This window comes from Chrysemys picta, chromosome 18 (assembly GCF_011386835.1).
Source record: "Chrysemys picta bellii isolate R12L10 chromosome 18, ASM1138683v2, whole genome shotgun sequence".
Lineage (NCBI taxonomy): Eukaryota > Metazoa > Chordata > Testudines > Emydidae > Chrysemys > Chrysemys picta.
Window position 1 is genome coordinate 21,018,443 of NC_088808.1, and position 23,353 is coordinate 21,041,795.

Below are 23,353 nucleotides of genomic sequence, written 5' to 3' on the forward strand. Positions count from 1 at the left end.
TAGTCTGCGCTCTATTGCACAGGCCCGAGCACTTCCCCACAATAATTCCTGTTTGACCTAGAGCAGATCTTGTAGAAAAACATCCAGTCTTGATTTTAAAATTGCCAGTGATGGAGACTCCACCAGGACCCTTGGTAAGTTGTTGAAAATGGTTAATTACTCTGACTGTTAATGGCTCCCACTGCCTGCTTTCCAGCCTGAACTTGTCTAGCTTCAGATTCCATTGGATCTTGTCATGGCATCCTTTGCCTGTTAGACCGAAGAGCCCATTATCAAATATTTGTTCCCTGTGTAGGTGAGCAAGTCACCCCTGAACCTTCTCTTTGTTAAACTAAATACTTGAGCTCCTTGAGTCTTATCACAATAAGGCACGTTTTCCAATCCTTTAGTGATGCTTGTACCTCCTCTCTGAACACCTCGCCAATTTATCAACAAACTTCTTGAACTGTGGACACCAGAACTGGACCCAGAAATCCAGTAGCGGTTGCATCAGTGCCAAATACAGGTGAAAAACCTCTCTACTCCTACTCAATCATCCCTTGTTTATGCAGTCAAGGAGTACTCCAACTATTTTGGCCTCAGCATCAAACTGGGAGCTCATGGTCAGCTGATTACCCACCTTGACCTCAGGATAGAGTCCCCCATCGGGGAAGTATGATCAGCGCTCTTTGTTCCTAGATGTCTGTATTCACACGTGGATTAAGCCACAGATTGTTCCTTTGTGCCCAGTTTACCAAGAGACCAGATCACCCTGTGTCTGGTGCCTGTCCTCTCCATTATCTAACTCTCCCAATTTCTGTGTCATCTGCAAACTTTAACAGTGATGAGTTTATGTTTTCTTCCAGGTCGGTGGAAAAAAAAAAAGTTAAATAGAGTGGGACCTAGAACCAATTCCGGTGGGACCCCACTGAAAACACACCCGGTCCACCCTGATTGCCTGGTTATAATTACATTTTGAGACCTGTCAGTGAGCCAGCGTTCAATCCATTTAATGTGTGCCATGTCGATTCTGTATCGCTCTAGTTTATTAACCAAAATGTTGCGTGGTAGCAAGTCAGACGAGGAAACCCAGACAGTGGCTGGGTTGGGAATAGAATCCTAGGAGGGAATGTTCAGGTCAGCTGCATGCAGAGAGCTAGGTGGGTAAAGCCATGGGCACCCTACCCTTTTTAGTCTTTTTATTTATAGTTGTATGTATCACCTGAGAGCCCCAGTCATGGGGAAGGACCCCATTGTGCTCAGGGCTGTGCAAACCCAGAACAAAAATACTTTCTCTTGCCATCATTTTGTTACATCTAGGCGAGGTCGATCCAGCCAAGCCTTTTTCGTTGGGAATAATTCAATATAGTATTTAGTGATGAATTTTGCTGGCAAGGTTATAGCTCACAGAGACCAGCCAGGAGGATGAATCATAGCAAATACAGCTGAGCCCGCTCATGCCATGAGGTTAAAAAGCCATTAGTGACAGAGCCTCACTGCTTTCCGCAGCAAACGAGTGGAACTTCGTTACGATAAACCCTGGAATTAGGCAGTGAAATATGGAGGGACAGCCTAAAACCAGAGGGCTACAGGGAACTGCTGAAAAGCTGCTGTCTAGCCCCTCTGCAATAATGGCAGAGCAGGAGAGCACCTCACAGGCCAAGTACGGGGAGTAGCCAAAACGCAGGCCAGGTACACACCCACGCTGCGAAGCGACAGCAGGCAATTCCCGTCTGCAGGCTGCTGAGATCTCTGCGACCGACTCACACTGTACCACAGCGCAATCCCTTTGTCCCACTGTAAATCCTATTTACTGTGCAGAGCAATGACCCAGTCCCAGTAGAAATACATCCGAGGCAAACGAATACCTGCTTCATAAATATCCTGTGCTGCAGCAACTCCCAGCTCTCCCGGGCATGTTCGAGCACTGCACTAGCAAGGCAGGCCAGGCACAGACATTGCCACGGGTTTGGTCGAACCCTCCTGAAAGGGACAGCTCTGGGAAGCCAGCGCTCCCGCACACGAGGCCTGTAGGGGAGGGGGCATGGCCTTCCAACCCGGCAGATCCTGGGGACTCATGAGACAGGGGATAGAGGTACAAGTAATGGACAGCTCCCACCTGGAATGGCTACCTCTCCTTGCTAGTGCTTGGGCCCCCACTCCCCTGGCAATGAGGCTCCAGCAGGAGCCAGGCGGCCATTGGAGGGGTCTCTTGTGGCAGTACAGTAGCGGAGTCTGCTGGTCGCAGCATTAACTCCCAATGGATGGGTCCCGGGGCAGCTGGCCACAATGCCTTCTAGAGAAGCTGGGCCCTGGATCCACCCTTCCTAATGCCCATCATGCACCCACAGAGGGATCTTTGTAGAGCACGGGGAACTGCTGCAGAGGGGACAAGATGGCCCTATGTATCCCCAGCGGCCCCTTCTCCGGAGCTAGGAAGGTTAAACCCGGGGCCGCCTCCCGGATTTCTGTCTCTCCAGGGTGTGGAAGACCAAGAGCCCATGCATTAAACCCCCTCCCCAAGCCTTGCAGCTTTTCCCAGCACTCAGGAGGGCTATGAAATAGCTGTGAGCCAGGGCGAGAGCAGGGGCCAGCTGCACGACAGAAACATAAAACACTTTAATAACCTGCTTGTGGCATTTTGCTGCTAAGAGCAATTGAAAAACCAACGGTCGTTCACGAGGGGAAATAACAGGAAAGCTCCATTCTAGTGCTCTGGCCCAGTGGCCTTTCTCTACACTCTCCTACTATAGGAACAAAGTGCATGGCAAGACAAGCTTCACTTCGCTGTTTGTTGGGTACCGACTGCTTTCCCCCGCGAGAGCACGTAGCATCCTGCACTGGCAGGGAAATGATGCAGGTGCAGTTATAGCGCTTCCCCTCCCCAAGACACGACGCTGCTTGCTTTTGCCAAAGGTAGGCACATGAATGCTCAAGAAGTCACTTCAGGGACTGACTTTGTCTGGAGACAGAAGCTGAAGACCAGGAATAGCGTGTGCAAAAGGATGAGAGAAAAGAGCTCCCTTCTGCTCGACAGCACGTGGTCTGAGCTATTTCAAAAGGGTGAATACACAGACATCTGCTGTGCGAAGGGCCATGTGGGAGTCCATCGCTGGCAATATTTTTAATTGCTTGTTCCCCCTGCCTCTGTTTTCCTTGCAATAAGCCAACGAGCTGAGTGCTACTGGCTTATTTATTTGTCATCTGCACCGCTGCAGAGTGCAAGAGATCCTTCAGTGCAGATTAAAACAAATGTGCCAAAGAGAAATTCGCTCCATTTCTCCAGAGACCAAAAAGGGAGGTGCTGGATTCCCTGCAGCGGGGAAATGGCAGAAAGTTATTTTCCCCTGTGACTCTTCAGCTACTGAACAATAGACAGCACGGGGGGGAGGGAAGTGTCATCCAGCAGCGCCTGGAAAGCAGGTATTTCTGCAGCGCAGGGCCGCTGGTAACTTAGACAGGGAGAGTGCTCCTTGATCACCGTAGGGAACAGAACTGTACAGAGCTTGCTGGTTCCTTGGCAGCCTGGCTCTGTAAGAGGATCAATTCATTCCTAAGCCCAGTTGCACCCAGAGCTCCCAGGGAAATCAATGAATGTGTAACTCAGGGCAGCATTTGTTCCTACTCTGTTTTGAAGTAGTACAATAGCCTGGCTCTGTCAGATTGTTATGACTACTTAGAAATTCTTAGCAATTAGCACAATCAGGAAATGCTTAGTAGCATGCACTCTTAGCACTTCAGCTTTTTGCAAAATGAGCTAAGCCCCAAGCTCCCGAAGAGGTAGGTGGTGTTATCCCATTATATAGATGGTGAAACTGCAAACTCCATAGCCACAATTCTCCATCAGTACAGCTCCCACCCGTGTAGCAACAGCGTACATATGGCTCTGAGCAGGATTAGACAACAGGGTGATACAAATGCACAAGCACAACTGGAGCCCTGTCGACCCTGCAGCCTCCTCTGTTGCTCTCAATGGAAGAGCAGTCCTGGAGGTGAAAAACTGTCTTTGCCAGCAAACAGTGTAGCTAGGTCAGAGAGGTTAAGTGACTTGGCCGAGGTCACACATCACATCACTGGCAGAGGCAGGAGCACAAGCCAGGAATCCTGACTCCCCATTCTGTACTCTAACCATTAGCCAGAACTCCCTGAGACCACTGAAAGTAGCCTGACTTTTTCCAGCTTTCACAACAGTTCAAATTCAGGTTTGGGTTCGGGTCTTGGGTGAAGTTTCTGGTTTCATCCAACCCAGAGGTGCTGGGTCATTTGTGTTCAGCAGAAAAAGGATGGCAAAGCACTCACGCTTAGCTGTAAAGGTGTTTCACATCCCAGTAGCACCATGGGGCCATGTGCTCATTACCAGACATCTACCACTCACAAAACTCCTTTGAGCAGAGGGCCTGGTTTTCTACCACAAAAGGAATTACCCGCAGTGGACTCAACAGGAGTTAAAAAACAAACAAACACCATGAAGAACAGAGTGAGGTGTGGGGGAGATATTATTACTCTGCTCGTTCACACAGGCTGTGCCGCTTTCCTCTCTTCCATTGGGAGGGCTAGAAGGACTCACCCATACTTGCAATTATGCTGTGAACAGGCAGCCTGGATGGGCCGTCATAGATCCCTCTCCCTGCAAAGCCTTTCTTCTTTTGCTTCTCCTCCTGCTTGAAAATGAAGGCAGAGTTCTCCTCCTTGGTGATGTTAATGTAGAAGCAGGTGTCAGACGCCGTCATGATGTGCCGCGGCCCAGGGTTCAGCAGGATGCTCTTGTTCTCTTCCCTCCTGATGCCGATCAAGCAGACGCCGTACCTAAGGCAGAAGTACAATGTGGACATTCAAGGCCACTCCCTAGAAAAGACTCTTGGTTTCTTTTGCAAAGCTACTGCCTGGGCCTCAGCCAACGTGTCACACCAGCGTCACTGACCCAGCACATGGAAAACGGAAGCAAATGCAAACTCTCCTCTCACTTTGCACCTTTCCAAACCAATATTGGAGGTAATTGGATTGATCCAGTCCCCGCTGCCCCGCTATTTACCAAGAGAGTTAAACGACCGCGACATGTGAGACCGGTACCAAAAGCTGCAAGGGATCCCCATGCCAGGGCTTCGAGGTACTGAATCGGGCTGGCTCTCACTTTTTGTGTGCGTGGAAAGCAGCATAGGTGAAGCTTTTCCCTTCGTATTCCATGAAGAACTTGCTGTCCCCCATGCGGATGTGGTACACTTCGTTGCCTGAGCAGCGTCCATACATCCTTTGCCACTGCTCCGGGGACTCCTGGCCTTCTCTGTAACCAGAGGAACAGAATATGCCTGGTAAGGACTTGTGCTCAGCTCCACCACCACAGTGCGATCTCACTAGGGTCCCCCCCATCACTGTGGTATCTGGGCACCTTGCTGGAAGGCCAGCATGCTTTCTGAGCCCATAGCAAGTGCGGGAGCTTCTTTAGGTTAAAGCTATTCTTGTGGGAATTATGGGGCCAGTCCAGGTGAGCCCTTCCAAGGATGTGTCATCGGGGAAGCTGGTGGCCAGGAAGAGAATTGCAGGGGGGAACTGATGAGCCTGCACCTTCAAAATCCATGCCTAAAGTGTCACGCTCGGCAGGCCCTCTGCAGCAAGAGGTGGTGCTGTATTTGCCACCCCGGACTAAAGTGAAGGGCATTTGAACACCTCTGCCCCCTGACCCAACTGCTCCATGTGTCATGCAGATTACTGATAACAGCCTCCTGAAATGACCGAAGAAGACCCAAAGTTTGCTCCGCTGTCATCCTGTCTCACAAGTGCCTGAGCAGAAGGGCCTTGAGTACAGAAATACCCCGGGCAGGCCACAGGGCCCACTCTCTGGGCTAAGCGATGGGGTCGGAAAGGGTGAGGGGAGGCAGCAGTGGCAGGACTCCTCTCCGTGTTGTAACAAATCTCCATGGTTCAGCATTGGAGATCACCCCTCCCGATCCCAACAGAATGAAGGGACTCCAGCCTCCCTACAGCTACACCCTCCGGGCCAGATCCTCCTCAAAGGACAATTCATGCCAGCTGAGGAGGATCTGCTCTATACGGTGTTATTACACGGGACACTGAATGACAGGAGCTGTTAAAGATGAGGCTGCATTTTAGGCCATCAGCACTAAGATCATGACTGTGTGTATCAATAACCTGCTGCGCTTTCCAGGCTCATTTTAATTTCGGATTTTAACTGCCTTCCTATTTCATGGGAAAGAAGAAGGCTGAGAGGGGATCTGATTGCTCTGTATAAATACATTAGGGGCATAAATACCAGGCCGGGTGAAGAGCTAGTGAAGCTAAAGGACAATGTTGACACCAGAGTAAATGGATATAAACTGGCCAGGAACAAATTCAGGCTGGAAATTAGCAGAAGGTTTCTAACCATCAGAGGGGGGAGATTCTGGAACAGCCGCCCACTAGGAGTTGTGGTGGGCAAACAACGTCATTAGTTTTAAAACGTTTTAGTGCAATCGTACGAGGGGGTTGCTTGTAATGGCGCGAGCAGGGCTCAACCATCCTGGGGTTCCCTTCCGGGTTATGACGTATGCCCCACACTACAAGAAGGATGTGGAAAAATTGGAAAGAGTCCAGCGGAGGGCAACAGAAATGATTAGGGGGCAGGGGCACATGACTTATGAGGAAAGGCTGAGGGAACTGGGATTGTTTAGTCTGCAGAAGAGAAGAACGAGGGGGGATTTGGTAGCTGCTTTCAACTACCTGAAAGGGGGTTCCAAAGAGGATGGAGCTCAGCTGTTCTCAGTGGTGGCAGATGACAGAACAAGGAGCAATGATCTTAAGTTGCAGTGGAGGAGGTCTAGGTTGGATATTAGGAAACACTATTTCACTAGGAGGGTGGTGAAGCACTGGAATGGGTTACCTAGGGAGGTGGTGGAATCTCCATCCTTAGAGGTTTTTAAGGTCAGGCTTGACAAAGCCCTGGCTGGGATGATTTAGTTGGGGTTGGTCCTGCTTTGAGCAGGGGGTTGGACTAGATGACCTCCTGAGGTCCTTTCCAACCCTGATATTCTATGATTCTGCTGCGGAGCTTCAGCCAACCACTGGCTGAGGTCAGGAAGGGATTTTCTTCCCCACTGTATTCTGGGAGGGTATTTTAATCTCCTTCCTCTGAAACATCACGCCTGGAAGTGGAACACTGGACCGGGGTGGCGGTGTGGAACAAGGCTCTGAAGTGGCTCTGAGCATTCTCTCTCTCTCAGGGGCTTGGCCAGCTGGTTCTTGCTCACACGCTCAGGGTCTAACTGATCACCACATGTGGGGTCGGGAAGGAATTTCCCCCCAGGTTAGACTGGCAGGGACCTTGGGGGTTTTTCACCTTCCTCTGCAGCATGAGGGTTATCTGTGTATATCTCATTTAATCCTTTCCCTGCCATTGCAGGGGCCTTGGGCACTGGTGCATCTCGGTCCCTCCTATTCTCTGCCTCTGGCACATAATAGTCTAGTCTCCTGTGGGTCTCATTTACTTTGGTCTCATTTCAGTTGCCGGATTTAGTGGGCGAGTTTGGGGCCTGCGACAAACGGTGCCAGTCCTTAAGTCATCCCCCCTGCACGGCACAGCGTCTGTGAGTGGCCATTTGCTGAGATACGATTGCCACACCCATGACTTCCTGCCAGCCATCTGGGTCTCTCTGTTCCACCGTTCATTACCTAATGTTCCCCTCTCAAGCTGGATCCAAATAAAGTGTGGGCAGATTTCAGCTCCAGGTATGTGACTTCTGTACTTATAAGGCAAGTGACACTGCCCCAGCTCAATGGGTCACAGAGGACATTCAAAAGTATTATTCTTTCTTGTAAGATTTATGCTTTTTAACTAGAGATGGGACAGGACCAAGGCCCAGGACACAAGGCATCAGAGGGAAGGTGATCAGATACACGGCTGGAACTATAATTATTATTGATCATTGGTAGTCTGATAGCATCTAGAGATCCCAACCAAGATCAGGTAGACGCTGTACAAACATATCATAAGAGATAGTCCCTGCCTCAAAGAACATACAATCTAAATAGAAAAGGGTGGGAGAAAGGATGCATTACTGTCCCCATTTGACAGATGGGGAACTAAGGCACAAGGAGGCTAAGTGACAGGCCCGTGGTCACACAGGTTGGCAGTGGCAGAGCCTTGAATAGCCCCCAGAGCTCCTGAGTCTCTGTCCCTTTACCACAAGATCATCCTTTCTCTCAAGGCAGATTTAAGTTAATATAGATCCAGATCTAAACTTTGTAGTTCAGGCCCAATCTCTATTTTTAACCCAATGCAAATGTTAAGCAGACAACCCAGAGTGAAGAATGTGCAAAAAACATTCCAGCAAACAGAAGACAGTTCATGAGTAAAACACCAGCACTCACTGGCCCCTGGATGTGTGAACCAGCAGGGTGATGAGCGTGGAGGTTGCTGGGCAGACGCAGTTCAAAGCCAGCATGGCGTATTTGCATTCTTCTTCGCAGACCACATGATCTGAAATGAAAAAGACAATTACTACCCTCTGAGCATCACTTTCATTTTTCTGATTTACACACCTCCTACAACTGGTAATGTCCCATGGCTGATCTTCTAGCTAGCCAGTTGCTATGCATGGGAGGCTGGGGAGAGGGTTGCACAGCACGCACAGCTATTTGAGGATGCTGGAGATCGTTTGTTTTATGTTCCAGTCTCTATGAAGTCAGCGCAGATTGATTAAGCACAGAAGGGGCTGCAGGGAAACACTCAAACATCTTGTTTCCAGTACGTACCATAGACGGTTTCAACTAATCAAAAACCCACCCTGGATGACACATGGGGAGCAATGAAAATTGGAATAAATGCAGGGAGGAAAAACAGATTCACAGAATGGAAACCTGCCAAGTAAACAGAACCCAATCCAGACCCCCCGCTCCTCCCAAGGCAGAGTCAGGGGAGAGGGATGAATTTCAAACCCCAGGACCTGGTCCAGATTCATTCTATGAAGGACGAGGTATCACACTGACAGCCTAATGACCTGTACTCAATCTCAAGTGTCTCTTTCCAGAAAAAAATTGATCATTGTCCAATAATAATAATAATCTGGTAACATATTTGAATTTAGGCCCAATCCTGCCACTGGTCCCACATGGTAATTTGAGGGCAGAGAGATGGCAGAATTCACGATCCAAATTATGCAAGTTTATCATGGGGAAGATAAGAAAAGCTCTCTCACTTCATTATAATTTCCCTGATCACAGATTCTAAACTGTTCTGTACTTTACAACACTGTCGAACCCACAATCCCATTTTGGGAGATTCCCCAGGAAACACTTAAAAGAAAAGGACCATACCTAAAAATACAAACACTACATTTTTAAAAGGTTTTCAGAAACTTTTGGCAAGGTTTAAAAGTTTGGTTGTTTTTTGAGTTGGTAGAGAAGCCTCTGCCCTACCTCATAATGGCCCAGGGGGACTATTCTGCCAGTGACCTAAGTCCGTGACTCACATTAGCATTACTAGCTGTTAGGAACATAAGAACTGTCATAGTGGGTCAGATCAAAGGTCTATCTAACATGGTATCCTGTCTCCAACAATGGCTCCAACCGGAGCTTCAGGAGGTGTGTACAGAACAGGGCAGTTGGAGTGATCCACCCGTCGTCTTCTCCCAGCTTCTGGCAGTCAAGGGGTTTAAGGTCACCCCAAGCATGGGGTTGCATCCCTGGCCATCTTGGCTAATAGCCATTGATGGACCTATCCTCTATGACCATCTCTAGTTATTTTTTTTTTAACCCAATTATATTTTTGGCCATCGCCCCATCCCATGGCAATGAGTTCCACCGGTTAATTGTGCGTTTGTGTGAAAAAGTACTTCCTCTTGTTTTTATTAAACGCACTGCCTATTTATTTCATCTGGTTTTTCTTTTGTGGGAATGGGTAAATAACACTTCTTTATTCACTTTTCCCACACTATTCATGATTTTATAGACCTCTAGCATATGCCCCCTTAAGCGTCTCCTTTCTAATCTGAACAGTTTAATCATTTCCGTCTCTTTTTGTACAGAAGTCATTCCATCCCCTTGATCATCTTGTTGCCCTTCGCTGAACTTCTTCCAGTTCCACTATGTCCTTTTTGAGATGGAGCAACTCGAACTGGACCCCGCAATCAAGGTGAGGGCACACCATGAATTTATATAGCTGCATTATGATATTCTCCGTCTTATTTTCTATCCTTTTCCTAATAGCTCCTAACTTTCTGTTTGCCTTATCAGTGTTGAATTTCATCTGTCATTTTGCTGCCCAGTCACCCAGTTTTGTGAGATCCCCCTCTTCAGTCAGCTTTGGACTTAATTACCATGAATAATTTTGTAACATCTGCAAACTTTGCCTCTTCGCTGTTCACCCCATTTTCCAGCTCATTAATGAGTATGTTGAATAGGACTGGTCCCAGTACAGATCCTTGGGGGACCCCCTTGTTCACCTCTCTGCATTAGAACACCTGACCATTTATTCCTAACCCTTTGTTTCCTTTCTTTTAACCACTTACTGATCCACCAGAGGACTTTCCCTCTTCTCCCACGACTAATTAGTTTCCTTAAGAGCCTTTGGTAAGGGACCTTGTCTAAGGCCTTCTAAAAATCCAAGTACATTTTATCGATTGGATCACCCTTATCTTCATGCTTGTTGATACCTTCAAAAGAATTTAATAAAACGGTGAGGCGTGATTTCTCTTTATAAAAGCTGTATTGCTTCTTCCAACAAATTGTGTTTATCTATGTGTCTGATAGTTCTGTCCCTTAATATAGTTTCTAGCAATTTGCCCAGTCCCGAAGTTAGGCTTGTCAGATCGCCTCCGGAGCTCTTTTTTTAATTAAATTTAATTCCTGTGCTGTGACAGGCAGAGGATGGATATCCTAAAATATCTGCTAGAAGGACCAAGAAACTAGAGGAGATCACGCCACCAGGGCAGTGGCAACTCCGGCAGCGAGAGGTTCAGACTGGTGGCTGGAAGAAATACGGGAACCCATTGGTGGTGAGTAGCAGTGAATATTCAGGAACATCTGTAGATTGGTGGCTGTGTTCAGCAATAAGTCTCCCCTCAGGGCTCCTGGCGTGAGTAAAGGCAGGTGGATCTGGCCTTCCAGGGGAAGCCCACATCTGCTCACACCAAACTCACCAGCAAACTTGACATGAAACTTGTTTTCAGGCTTTAGAATCTGAACATAGAGGGGGCAGTTGGGAGCAAAATCCTTCACAGCCCAGGCTCTCAGGATGGTCTGATGGTCCTGATGAAAGACAAAGGCAAGAGCAACGCTATAAGCATCCCCCCGGCAGCTCAGTAGGTTCCAGCACCTCCATGTTTTAGGCTTAATTCACAAGCAATAGTGCCTTGTGATCACAGAGAGACAAGCACAGGCAGGCTCACTGCAAACACCCAACCCTCCCAGGCTGCCCCTCCAGAACAAATGTGGAGTCTGGAAGTGAAACAGGAAAAATAAACTGAGTTCAGTCTAGGATTTGCAGATTTCCTGTGGGGTCCTTTGAATAGCCCAGCCTTAACCTCCTGGCATCCCAGACCGGTAACTGATTTGCTATATACACAGAATCAGATAAAGGCCATACACACAGGTACATGTTGGAATCTGGGTCATCCCAATACCAGCACAGAGGGTTACATACCTGCCCCAGGGATCTGATGAGAAGATATGCCTGAAATCTTGGTAAATAATAATTCAATATGAACTATCCCCGCTACCTGAGGAGTGCCACCCTACGCTGAACTTGTTCTGTGGCCACTATTCAAGGGCGGGTTCCTCCCTGGCTAAAGAAAACGGACCTACAAGGGGTCCTAAGGAGACCCTGACTTTCACTCTGCAGGTCACTTCCTCCCACCTCAACCCGGTGTGTCCTTCCCCAGGCACCCCTGTTCATTCTCCAACCAGAGGGCAGCAGGCAGACCAGGCCTCTCGTTTAGCTGGTTCCAGTGATGTATTCAAACTGTATCATCATTTCCCTCCAGAGTTTTTTAGAGGATGCACTTAAATTCAAGTGACTGAACCCCAGCCCTCTTGATCTTAACACACAAGCTTCTACTGCCATCTCTGTTAGCAGCCGGCTTGTCAATCTCTGTGTTACCAATTTGTTATTGCAAGGGTTTTAGTCACGCTATTCCCTGAACCATGAGGAGTGGTCACCCTTCGCCTGTTCTCTGTAATGTTACTCAAGGTACATTTACACCGCAATAACCGACCCTCCTCCCCGCCACAGCACTGGGTCTCGGAGCCTGGATCAGCTGACTCGGGCATGTGGAGCTGAGGCTGCAGGGAAAAAATAGCAGTGTAGATGTTCGGGCTTGGGCTGGAAGCCTGCAAGGGCGTGGGTCTCCAAGCTCAGGCCCAAAGGTCTGCACTGCAATTTTCAGCCCGAGCCTGAGTCAGCTGATCTGGGCCAGCCGCAGCCGTGCCGTGGGGCTTTTATTGCAATGTAGACGAACCCTGACTCTGAAATCTCCCAGCTCCCTGTTGCAAATGCGGGCCTAGGCACAGGGCGGCCAGGGCACTGCAAGGACCTTGGCACAATGATGTTGATGAGAGATTAAATTTCAGCCCTCAGAGGCTCTCTCAGTGGGGAACTCTAATGCAGAGACTCCGGATCCATTGAGAGCAGCCCCTCGTTTCTAACAATTTCCATTGACGTTTCTGGTGATTCACACTGGGCCAAACGGTGAAGTCGTTACTGTCTCCTTACTCAGGAGTTAGCCTGGTAGGAGGACGCCTTGGGGACCTGGCCCCTGGCAGGTTTTTTCAAGCCCACGTGTTCTCTCTCATGACCCTCTTCCCCTTCCCTGAGGCCGTGGCAAAGTCACAGTCCTGACCGGATAGCAGCCCACACACTTGCATGGCAACCGTGACTGCAAACCAGTCTGTGACCTCACTGCAAATCCCAACGAACGCATCTCTCCTGCCCCACGGGAACATAAAGCCAGCAGGAGTTCACTGCTCGCCGGGGACGTTCTGCTCTTCCCACCAGGGGCTACAGCCCAGTCAGGCCAATAGTGGGAGCAAAGGTTCAGTCCAGAATAAAACGAGCCAGAGGAGAAACGTGTCCTGGAACCACACAGATCAGCCTGTCATTGAAAAGCCAGCATGGCTGCAGCTAGTCACACGCTGTCTCCCCCGGCCTGTCTGGAGAAACTGGCAGCAGTGTGGCTTTGTTCCAGTTTTATGCACCAGCCGATGAGACAACTTGACACACACAGACTGTCACGAAAGCAGCAAGACCAGCAAATAGGAACATGGGAATCCTTTCAGCAGTACGGACACAGCCCCTCGGCACATGCATGAGCATGGAAAAACACCCTGGGTGTAGAATGCCACTGTATTTTAATGCAGTGGTTCTTGTCCTTTGCCATACTAGGACCCCTTTGCATACCAGTGCACCCGCCTCCCCCAAGGACTATCCCTTCCGTCCAGCCAGGACCTCTCTCTTATTTAGCACTAGGGGGAGAGCTGAGTGAGCTGTGACCTCCTGATAGCTGTTCATGACCCATCCCTGGGTTGAGAACCTCTGTTTTAATGCACCCCACTTTGGCATGTGGGTCTGACTCATTCTGGTGGCAGGCATTCGGGTACAGAGTCAGCCCCTGTGGTCAGCCCCTCTGGTCACACAACCAAATTGGCCCCCAACCTCTCCTACTGCTCTTCCCAACGTCAGTGTCTTGTGTTGGTGTATCATAATTTCTTTGCCACCTGACCCTTCTTGTGGATAATCCCATGAGCTGTGATCTAACTTTTCACCTGGTCTCCTTCCCACAGCTTTATCTGGGCACGGTAAGAACATGCATTTCAGGATCACCGTCAGATACCTCGCTTCCTAATTCCGATTTCTTTAGGCCTCTCTTCTTGGGTATTTTTTTCGCTGCATGCAGGGTGAGGACGTTTCTAGTTCACACAGTTCAAGGTGATCCCCAAAGCCCCAGCTCTGCCAATCCCAGCATATGCACCACGAACACAAATGACAAAAGCATCATAAGGCAGCAAAATGTCACCAAGGCATGCCTGGCTGGGGAGTGGTAGACAGCCTGTTGATGAATGCACCTGATGTTTTCGACACTTAGGAGAGAAACATTGGACTGACCATAGTGGCTCAGGACTTCCTCCAGTTCAGTAGCTCTGCCTTCAAGAGCGGATGCTTCAGAGGAAAGAACAGGAATCCCTGCCCTAGGAAGGGACGGGATGACTTGCCCCAGGCAATGTAAATTAGTATTAGCATTATAAGTTTGTTAGCACCCATAACCAGAGGTCCATAGAGCGAAACCAGGCTCTGCTAACTGCCATCTCCTTTGGGGGAGGGCCTTTGGCCTGGGTTATGCAGGAGGTCAGACTAGTTTATAATGGTCCCTTCTGGCTTTAACAGCTATGATGCGCCAATAAACCCAGCCCTGTCTTACCGCGGCCGTGCGGTCCGCCTCGTTTCGACTGCTGAGAATGAAACAGGCCTCTCCGTTATCCATCCTGAAAACACAAAGGGTTCTGTGATCACACACAGCCAGCAAGCTTCTTCATCTCACAGGCACTCAGCTAGAGAGTCCGCTGGCCTGGTTTCTGGGTGGTCAGAAAAGACGGTACACCTGGGCACTGCTAACGTTTGCCAGGAATCGGGTAACCAGCCCTCCTGCCCATCCCTGTCACATTACAAGAGGAGCAGAGGTAGCCTGCGAGAAGGCCATTTCATGCTGCTGTTAGTAAATTAAATACAGCAGTCTGGGAACAGCAGGGATGTTATAAAGGGCCTGATCCCAGTTGTACCAGTCAAACCGTGCACATACTGTTCCCTTGGGGACAGGGACTTGATCATTTCTGTGAGCATCCTGTGGTTACGGGCTGGACACCGCAGGGGAAAGCCTCAAGGGAGCACTGGGGTTGGTGTGTGTCTGTCAGTAGCCAGCACAGAGACAACACGGTCGGCGGCTTGCATAGCTACAGGCTTTTGGTTTCAGGGAGCTGAGCTACAGGGGGCACAAATGAGGCTGTTTCACGTGAAGGGCAGGTAGCGGCGAGGTGCCTCACAACCCTGAGTATCTCTGGGGAGCGTCACGCCGCCACCCCCTGAGGAAGCCGACAGGACTGCGAGCAGATGGCTGCTCTCTGCATAGGCGGGTGTGAATGCCGCAGAAAGCCATCCGGTATTTCTCCACGGTTTTATTTCAGCTGTGGGAGGCCCTGGCAAGGCTCAGGTAATTAAACAAGGGAGCTTCTGGCTCTGGCAGGCGACAGACATGAAACACTTGGTGAACAGTGGAAAGCGGCTCTAATTGCCATAGGTCGTATCTCTGCATCTGCCTTGTCTAGTTAGACGGCAAAGTTAACTTGGGTGATCAGCACACGGGTCGGAGCACCCACGTCGGGCTAGCCCGCGTGCGAGCAGCCACGCTGCAGAGCCAGACTCGAGTGTGCCATTGACTGCGTCCACACTGCCACCGCATGCCCTCATGTGAGTCACTAGGACTTTGGGGGCATATCCCAAAACTCTTAGCTCTGCAGAAAACTCAGCAGCTCTATGCTTCTTTCCCAGTGAATTGTGGGAGAACTTGTCTGACACATGGGTGGGGGGGGAATGTAAGAAGGCACTGGAGGACTATCAGCGCTCAAGTGATTTAGCCTGCATTTGATTGCAAAGAGGGCAGGCTACCATGGGGTTAGCCTATCCCCCACAACAGGCCCGCTAGCCTGAATGCAAAGCACCAGCATGCCCAGGGGAGAGAGTTTTGTATGAAGACAGGAGACAGATAAGGGGCTACACCCAAGTAAAAGCCGGAGTTAACTCTGCAGTGAACACATGCCCTAGGTTTGTATAGTGCCTAGCACAAATAGTGCCGGGCCTTGGCCAGCCCCTAGGCACTGTTGTAATAAACACGATTAATAATAAACGTGCACCAGGCAGGGCAGCGGGGATGGGTCATTGCTTCTTAACGTGCTGCTTTGGAAAGCAACTCTGCACCAAGATCCTGCCCAGACTTGTCTGACACAGGTGGTTCCTTGAGTCACCAGAGATGAGAGAGTCCATTGTATGGGGACAGCCACACAGAGCAGCACTGGACAAAGGGGCCAGTGATCAGCACACAGCGCACACAGCACACAGCACACACAGCACATAGCCTGCCGAATATATGTACAAACCTGCACAATTATACATGCTAGAACTTGCTTGCATGAACTGCCCTAGGAGCCTCTGGAAATGCATCTCCCAGGGCTGGTCCGAACTGAGGATTTCTGCACGCGAGTAACTTTATCCAAGTGCTGCACCAGAGCAAACCCCCAACAGACGTGTCATGCAGTTGTAAAAAGTGGCTTACTCTGGTTTCAGGTGCGTCTACAGTAGCGGCTTGCCCCGGTGCAGCACCTCTGGGGCAAAACCCCTCAGTGAGGACAAACCTCCAGTCTCCCTTTGTGGCACTGCATGGACTGGGGGGGAGGGGGGATGAATCCACACTTAAAAGACACACAGGTGCCCCTCCGCACACATTTTACCCTGGAAGAGTCCTGGCTGTGATTGTTTCTTGTAAGTGCTCTCGCTCCGGAAATGAGCATCCACGGGAAATGCACAATATTAAATAGCGAAGAGCCCCTTCCCTTCTGGCTGCCTTCCACTGTCCCCGCTCCCAGTATGGTCCTCAATGGTGCTTTCCGCTGCCTTTGCAGAGCGATGTCTTTATAAGGAGATATAGTGTGACCGCTTGTGTTGCCCTCTCTTTTTCTCCCATTACCTTGATTTAAACATGATTTCTCTCTCTCTGAATTAATTAAAATGTCATTTTCCCAAAGAGGTCCCAGCAGACACAGTGAACAATGTCCCTACAAAGCGAGTTTACGCCATCGGTATTTATAAGGCAATGGAGAGAGACACACAAACAGCCAGGAAAAATAAAGACCAGTTTCAGTGTTTCAAGGGATGTGTAAACTGTCCTCGGAGCAGTAAGTACATGCTGAGCATTAAAGAGACGGGGGAAAGGGAAAGGAATAGAAAAGCAAAGTAGAAAAAAGGGCTCTGGGGTGGAAGGGAAGAAGAGAAGAGGGGTTTGGAAAGTGTGACAATGGAATGTGCAATGTTAGAGGGGAGGTGGAAGACAAAGCCTTGTCTACATTGCCATTTTAGACCTTGGGGTAGCTGTGCTGACTTGAAAGTGGGTTGAGCTGCGAATCGTGTTGCGCTGGTGTGAACCTGGGCTGGACTCTCCGGTTTGCTAAGGCCACTTTGGGCTGCAGCTGGAGATGGCCAAATGAAGAAATCCTCCTGTGCACGGGAGCTCTGCTGGAGGAAATCTGGCAGAGGACTCACTGTGCCCCTTATCCCACCCCCTGAGTAAGGGAAGGAGAGGACCCATCGGGGTGCTCTAGAGGTAGGCCATAGGAGGGACATGCAGGAGCAGGGGAGCTGGAGCGAAGCTCTACCACATTACTCCACTGGCATCAAGTCCCCCTGCCCCACGCAGCCCTTACTTGTGCAGGAGCCACGTCTCGCTCTAGCTAGCAAATGTTTCCTAATAGTTGGACCAGGGAGTCGGACTTGCACCTCCTCAGCTCCACCTCTGCCCTTACTGCTAACTCAAGTGTGCCCCGGGCAGGTCACCCGAAAAATAAGCACAGAATTAAGCTACCTCTCAGGGGCGCTGCGAGTCACAATTCATATTTGCAAAGTGCTTTGAGATCCTCAGATCTAGAAGGGCCACTATTATTACCAGTTACTTTACTGGATACAGTTAGAGTTACACAGTTAGTAAAAGCAGGTTCTTTGGGGGGAGTTATTTCTCCAGCTCTTGGGGAGAAGGAGGCATTGGGCATCCAGGCTCTTGCATTTCGCAGGAGATGATAAACCTGGGTTTCTGTGCCTCCTGCCGTCAAATTCTATTACTGGCTGCTGAATTCAGAAATAAGAAAAAATTTCAATCCATTATTCTAGGCACCTTAACAATCAGCTAAGTGCAGAGTTCTTAAGAGAGTTCTACTGGGGTAGGATTGGATTCAAAAGGAACTAGTAATTGGCAGCCTTTAAAGAATTTTAAAGCCCCATTATTACATTTCCAGTCCACCCCTCAAGGCTCGTTATCCACAAAATGAAGGACACCTAGCTAGAGTTCAATGATCTGATGTCTATTTTTGAGAATTTTACAGTGATGGCAGAGAAAACAGAGAAAAGATTCTGTGGTGCATGAATGTTTAAACTGGGGTCAGACTAACACGCCAGCCTGTGAGAGCCCCGTGACAGTGAGTTCGGAATGTGGGCATTACAGTTTGCATCAGTTACTGTGATATCTTGAGCTGTCAGCACTGAAATGGATGTCCTTAATAAGGGCTTGTCTACACTTGAAATGCTACAGAGGCACAGCTGGGCCACAGTAATGCTCAGTGTAGACATACCTACGCCAACGGGGTGGGGGTGGAGGGGTTGTCCGGTCAGCATAACTAATCCACTCCCTGAGAGATGGTAGCTAGGACGAATTCTTCCGGCAACCTAGCACTGTATCCACTGGGGGTTAGGTCAGGTTAACTACACCACTCAGTGGGGTAGATATTTCACACTCCTGAGCGATGTAGTTAAACCAACTTAATCTTCTAGTGTAAACCAGGCCTTACTAAGCTGCTTTTCTTCCTGGCATCTTTTCACCTTTGTGTCTGGCTGATGGGAATTTTCCAAATTTTTCGTCAATAGCATACAAAATAGCGTTCATTTTAACCAGCGATGGATTGTAGCCAGTGCTTGGAGCTTAGCACTGTAATGTCCAGCATTCCTCTTCTAAAAACCGATATGGCTTAGATTAGCTATTGGAGCCACCCACCAGTGAGAGAAGTTTCCCTGCTGGAGTGTTTTGACTCTCCCATGCTTATCCAGGAAGCTGTATAGCAGTGTAATCAATGCTACAGCACAGACATGCACAGTTCTTGCTCTGAATAACAGAGAACACATATGCTGGTAGCCATAGCAGGTGTCTTGGAGGGCTATTCCCCTCCCTCACCTCTGTGGGTCTTGCTAGGATGGGCTCTATACTCACTTTGCTCTCATGAGATCCTGATCTTTCAGTGCAGATCCCTGAAGATATATCACTCGCTGAGACCACAGAGGAATCTGAAGGACCCGCCGAACTTGTATATCCATCTCTGTTGGGCAAAGTATCACTACGTAGTAATCCTGAAAGAAAAAAGCCAGTGTTTGCTTGGCAGCCTGACAGTGCAAGCGTGGTAAGATCGTTTCACTCGCTGATTGAGCGTGCAATTCTATGCAGGTTTCGGCATTACACTATTAATGGTGTGATATCACTTTGCACCAGCGCTGGGATGTCACAAGCGTTGAGGCACACACAGCGTTTTCCCCCAATCACGTTTGCACAATGGCTTTAATGTAGGCACATCTGACAACTGAATTATTAAAGGCCTGAAGATTTGGCTCAGAAAAGTGGGGCTCTGCGTATTTAGAGAAATTAACAAGACTTCAAAAATGAAATCTACATGGAGCCAAGGCTGACAATGACGACAGTGAAATCTTGATTGGTTCTTGAATTAAATGCAAATACAGGGTGCATGTGAGCCACTCTTAATAGTAATGGGGTGAAAGTTACACCCATTCACTGATAAACGGCGCTGATTAGACTTGATTATTCCATTCGGAGCTGGGTAGATCATCTGGGGTTCAACGAGCAAACACTTTATTTATATAGTATAAGGCATTCAATTTGGTAAACACCTTCTAACATAAAAAAATAACACATTTATAGAGGCATTTTCAATGTGCTTGGATACTACAGCAACAAGCGCTGCAGAAAAACCCGAACTAGCCCCGATAGAGTGTGTCCATTGTTGTGGCATAGAGGGAGGTATGTACTGCAGGGTAGTGAATCTACCAGAACTACAACAATATATATTTCTTCTGTGCTGTTTCCATATACTGATCCATGCATTCTATACAGTGAATTGAAACAAATTACCAGACCATACTGAAGACTAATCTGGTTGAACTGATATTTTTTACCTCGTATGTATTCCTGTCACATATCCTTTGCTTCCCTCTTCCATGTGCTCAGTGCGAGTGGTGCACTCATTACCCACAGCAAGGTCTAGCAGTGCGGAGAGCTCAGTAAGGACACTTGTTCAACTGCTAACACCGCTAGCCCTGAAATAAGTCATCTCTGCCTTTACCTGCAGCCGGGGATGGGCGTAGAACTCGTTCAGAAAGTCCATCAGGAGGTCAATCTTGAGGGAACTGACACAAAGGACAACGTGTTTCTCCGTCTGTGCTCGGTGGCGGCTGTAATTCCCTCCTGATTTCTGACGTTCCATCCAGAGGTACACAAGCTCCTCGAACTGCAAACAAAGGCAGACAGACTGTGGGGTGGGCCAAATGGATTCAAGGATTCAGAACACTTTCACGGCTACAAACTGCACATCCATAGTTATACTGTCCCCTGGTTAGCCACATACACCTGTGCAAGGTTAAGAGAGCTCTGGATAAAGGACAGTTGTGTTTATACATGTACAATGTTGTGTGTAATATACAGGAATGTAATCTGTGTTTAATGCTAGGGTGAAGGGCATCATGCAAATGCCTGTAAGAGCGAGAGAATGGAGAAGACACAGATAGGATAGACAGACTAGGCACACGTGCTAACCTGTATACCCTCTTGAAAATGGGTTGCTTCATTTCAAGAAACATTAAATGACAAACATCCTGAGATTTTCTGTAGTGTACATGCCCTGTACAGTACTAGGCATGCCTGTATTGTAACACATACGTATACTCAACACACATGTATACACGTTAAAATGAACTCACATCACAGTATGTACCTGCAAACTGTGACAACGTGATTTCTAGCTCTCCTGCTAGCGGGCACGCGCACACACACACACACACACCTCTCTGCTTGTTCCGTTTAAGGACAGATGGGAAGGAAATACATGTTGGCTATTCAATCCCAGAGGAAAACCTTTTCCCTATTCCCCTCGCCTGACACTAAGCAGTGACAGACAGTGAAAACTGCAGGCAACAGGCTGTCATTGCCGCATCATGCGGCTGGCTGGCAGAGAAGGAGCACTGGCTTGTCTGCTCCCAGACGTGATGCATCAAACGTCACGGCTCAGCCGCTGGTTGACAGTGCCTCAGAGCAGAAACTAAGTTCCCTCTATACCATGGGTTGAGAATTCCTCTCTCTCCTCTGGAAATCTCAAATCATGTTCCCAGTCAACTGTCTAGTCAAGTGGAAATCACCTTCCTGCTGGTCCTTCTCACGGGCCATGACACACCAGCAACGCTGCCATTTCTAATATAGGCTGAGCGCATCTTTTTCCTCATGGCTGTGTCGCTTACCTGGAGGGGCAGCACGACAAGGGCAACGCAAATCATTATAACCACCAGGAGCTGCGAGGGCCAGATCTTTGGGGTCACATCTCCATAGCCCACGGTGGAGAAGGTGACGATACAGAAGTAGAAGGACTTGAAGAGGGAGAGGTTGTCGCCTGCTCTTTCTAAATGTTGGATGCCACAGGTTCTGGAGGGAGGAGGGAAAGGGAGCATGTGTCAATTAGGCTTTCACACAGCACTCCATGAACATCAGGTTCCTGATCCTGCAACGTATAATGCCCTCCACTCCTACTCATGCCAGTGGGGGAAGAGGGCCCTCTGGTACTTGCAGGAGAATGCCCTAGAAGAAGCCTTAAACCTACCAGACTCATGGGCAGAATTCATCCCTGGTGTATCACCAGTATTGTCAGTAGGATAAATCTGGCCAGCTTGACAGCACTTCTAGTTTAGAGGTTCAATTTGGCTCAGATAATCCTCCCCCTCAATTAACATCTTCATCAGAACATGACCTCAAACTCTCGCCATCAGGTACCACACTCCAGTAGTACAACGCCACTTAAGTAGGCACCATGGAGTCCAAGGCCCTATGTTTCTGACAGAACCGAGTGTCGCAGAAAGGTAAACGGGAAGCTCATTCCATCCTTGCTATGACTCAGATGACATTAAGGGCTCTCAGTCTCATGACTGACTTCAAGTGAGATTCTTCAGCAAGCACAATGCTGCTAATACATTTCACTCCGCACTGCACCACTTTTCTCTTTGGAAACACAAACCTTCTGGAACCAAGCAGTTGATTGCCTCAGTAGTCAGTCAGCATCACTTGAGAGGCATGCAGGTTAAAAGTCATCTTGGTGAACAGAAATAATGTAGAAGTAGCCTTGGAATTTAATTCTAGTGCTATCAGACAGGCCAGGAAATACATATAGAGTCACAGAGGGCATGCGCTGCTAAAGGCAAAGTGTACTGTGGCTTGTTTTTATTTAAAAAGACCTGTCAGGATGTTTAGACCTATCATACTCATCAGCTTCACTTTGTGTCCACTTACAGCTTAACTGGTATGTTACATTCAAAGTCCAGACCAGTAGAGATGTAAGAAAATGTCAAAAGTCTAACTAGACATGAAATACCTAACAATGGAAAGACATCCACGTTGTTTTAAATGCACAGGGTAAAGGGTTCTGTTAATTAGCAGATGCCTCCGTGACCCATTAGACAAATGGCAATCTAGCAACCATGGTAACCTCCTCCAGATGAACAGCATATTTAGGAAATGCAATGTCCTTAATGTACAAGCCATCACAGCTGAATTAGTGTCCAACAAATATCTCCCCTTTGAAAATCACCAGTATCGCCCTGGACATGACAGCACTTACTGCCTGCTCTGAGCCATGTGAACTTGCATAAGCCAGCCTTGATCCTGGCATGCTCCAATTAACAAGTTTCTGTTAAAATCATGTAATTAGAGACAATCATTGGCTCCTAAAATAGGAATTGAACTGCCTGAAGCTAAGTGTTCAGGAGGACAAAGCAAAGTAAGGAGACGCTCTGAGTCAGTGGAGTGTGTCTGATTCTTTTATCAGCCATCACCACTTCCGAAGATCAGGCTCTAAAAAAAGTAAAAAAACAACAACCCAAAATGCTACAAAAAAGTGTTCTGAACATTTAGGATTACTTCCAGCTGGTGTAAACTGGTATAGTTCCATCAAAGTCAAATGCTGATTTACATCAGATCTGGGCCTTAATCCCATAAAACTAAATACTGACCCATTTGAGACCAATGATAAAGCACCCCTTGAGCTCAATGGACCCAGGATTTGGCCCTGTATAATTTGTGATGAATGGAGATTAAAAGGCTTGGGAGCTCAGTTTGGTTTGGGTAAACAGCCCTAAACTATGATGCTTTGATCAATATATATATATTTATATAGTCCTCTCCAGGATCTACAGAATCCAACTGGAATCAGACTGGAAACTTCCTGCTGCAGCCAGGGGCAGAATCTCCTGCAAGTTTCCAAATCACAGTATGGGGTTTTGGTGCACTCCTCCAATGAAAGCCAATGGGAGCCAGGC

At 48.5% G+C, this 23,353-nt stretch overlaps 1 protein-coding gene across 13 annotated transcripts in view; it reads right to left on the reverse strand.

Moving 5' to 3' along the window:
* KCNT1 (potassium sodium-activated channel subfamily T member 1) overlaps positions 1–23,353 on the reverse strand; it is a 206,966-nt gene that overhangs the window by 35,393 nt on the left and 148,220 nt on the right. For all 13 annotated transcript variants that reach the window (XM_065572204.1, XM_065572206.1, XM_065572205.1 and 10 more), the window contains 8 exons: positions 21,290–21,470; positions 20,122–20,286; positions 18,981–19,117; positions 14,382–14,445; positions 11,109–11,217; positions 8,341–8,449; positions 5,111–5,260; positions 4,547–4,785 (listed from right to left, as the gene is read on the reverse strand). In XM_065572204.1, coding sequence (XP_065428276.1) covers positions 4,547–4,785; positions 5,111–5,260; positions 8,341–8,449; positions 11,109–11,217; positions 14,382–14,445; positions 18,981–19,117; positions 20,122–20,286; positions 21,290–21,470 — 1,154 coding nt within the window. The remainder of the gene's footprint in view (positions 1–4,546; positions 4,786–5,110; positions 5,261–8,340; positions 8,450–11,108; positions 11,218–14,381; positions 14,446–18,980; positions 19,118–20,121; positions 20,287–21,289; positions 21,471–23,353) is intronic.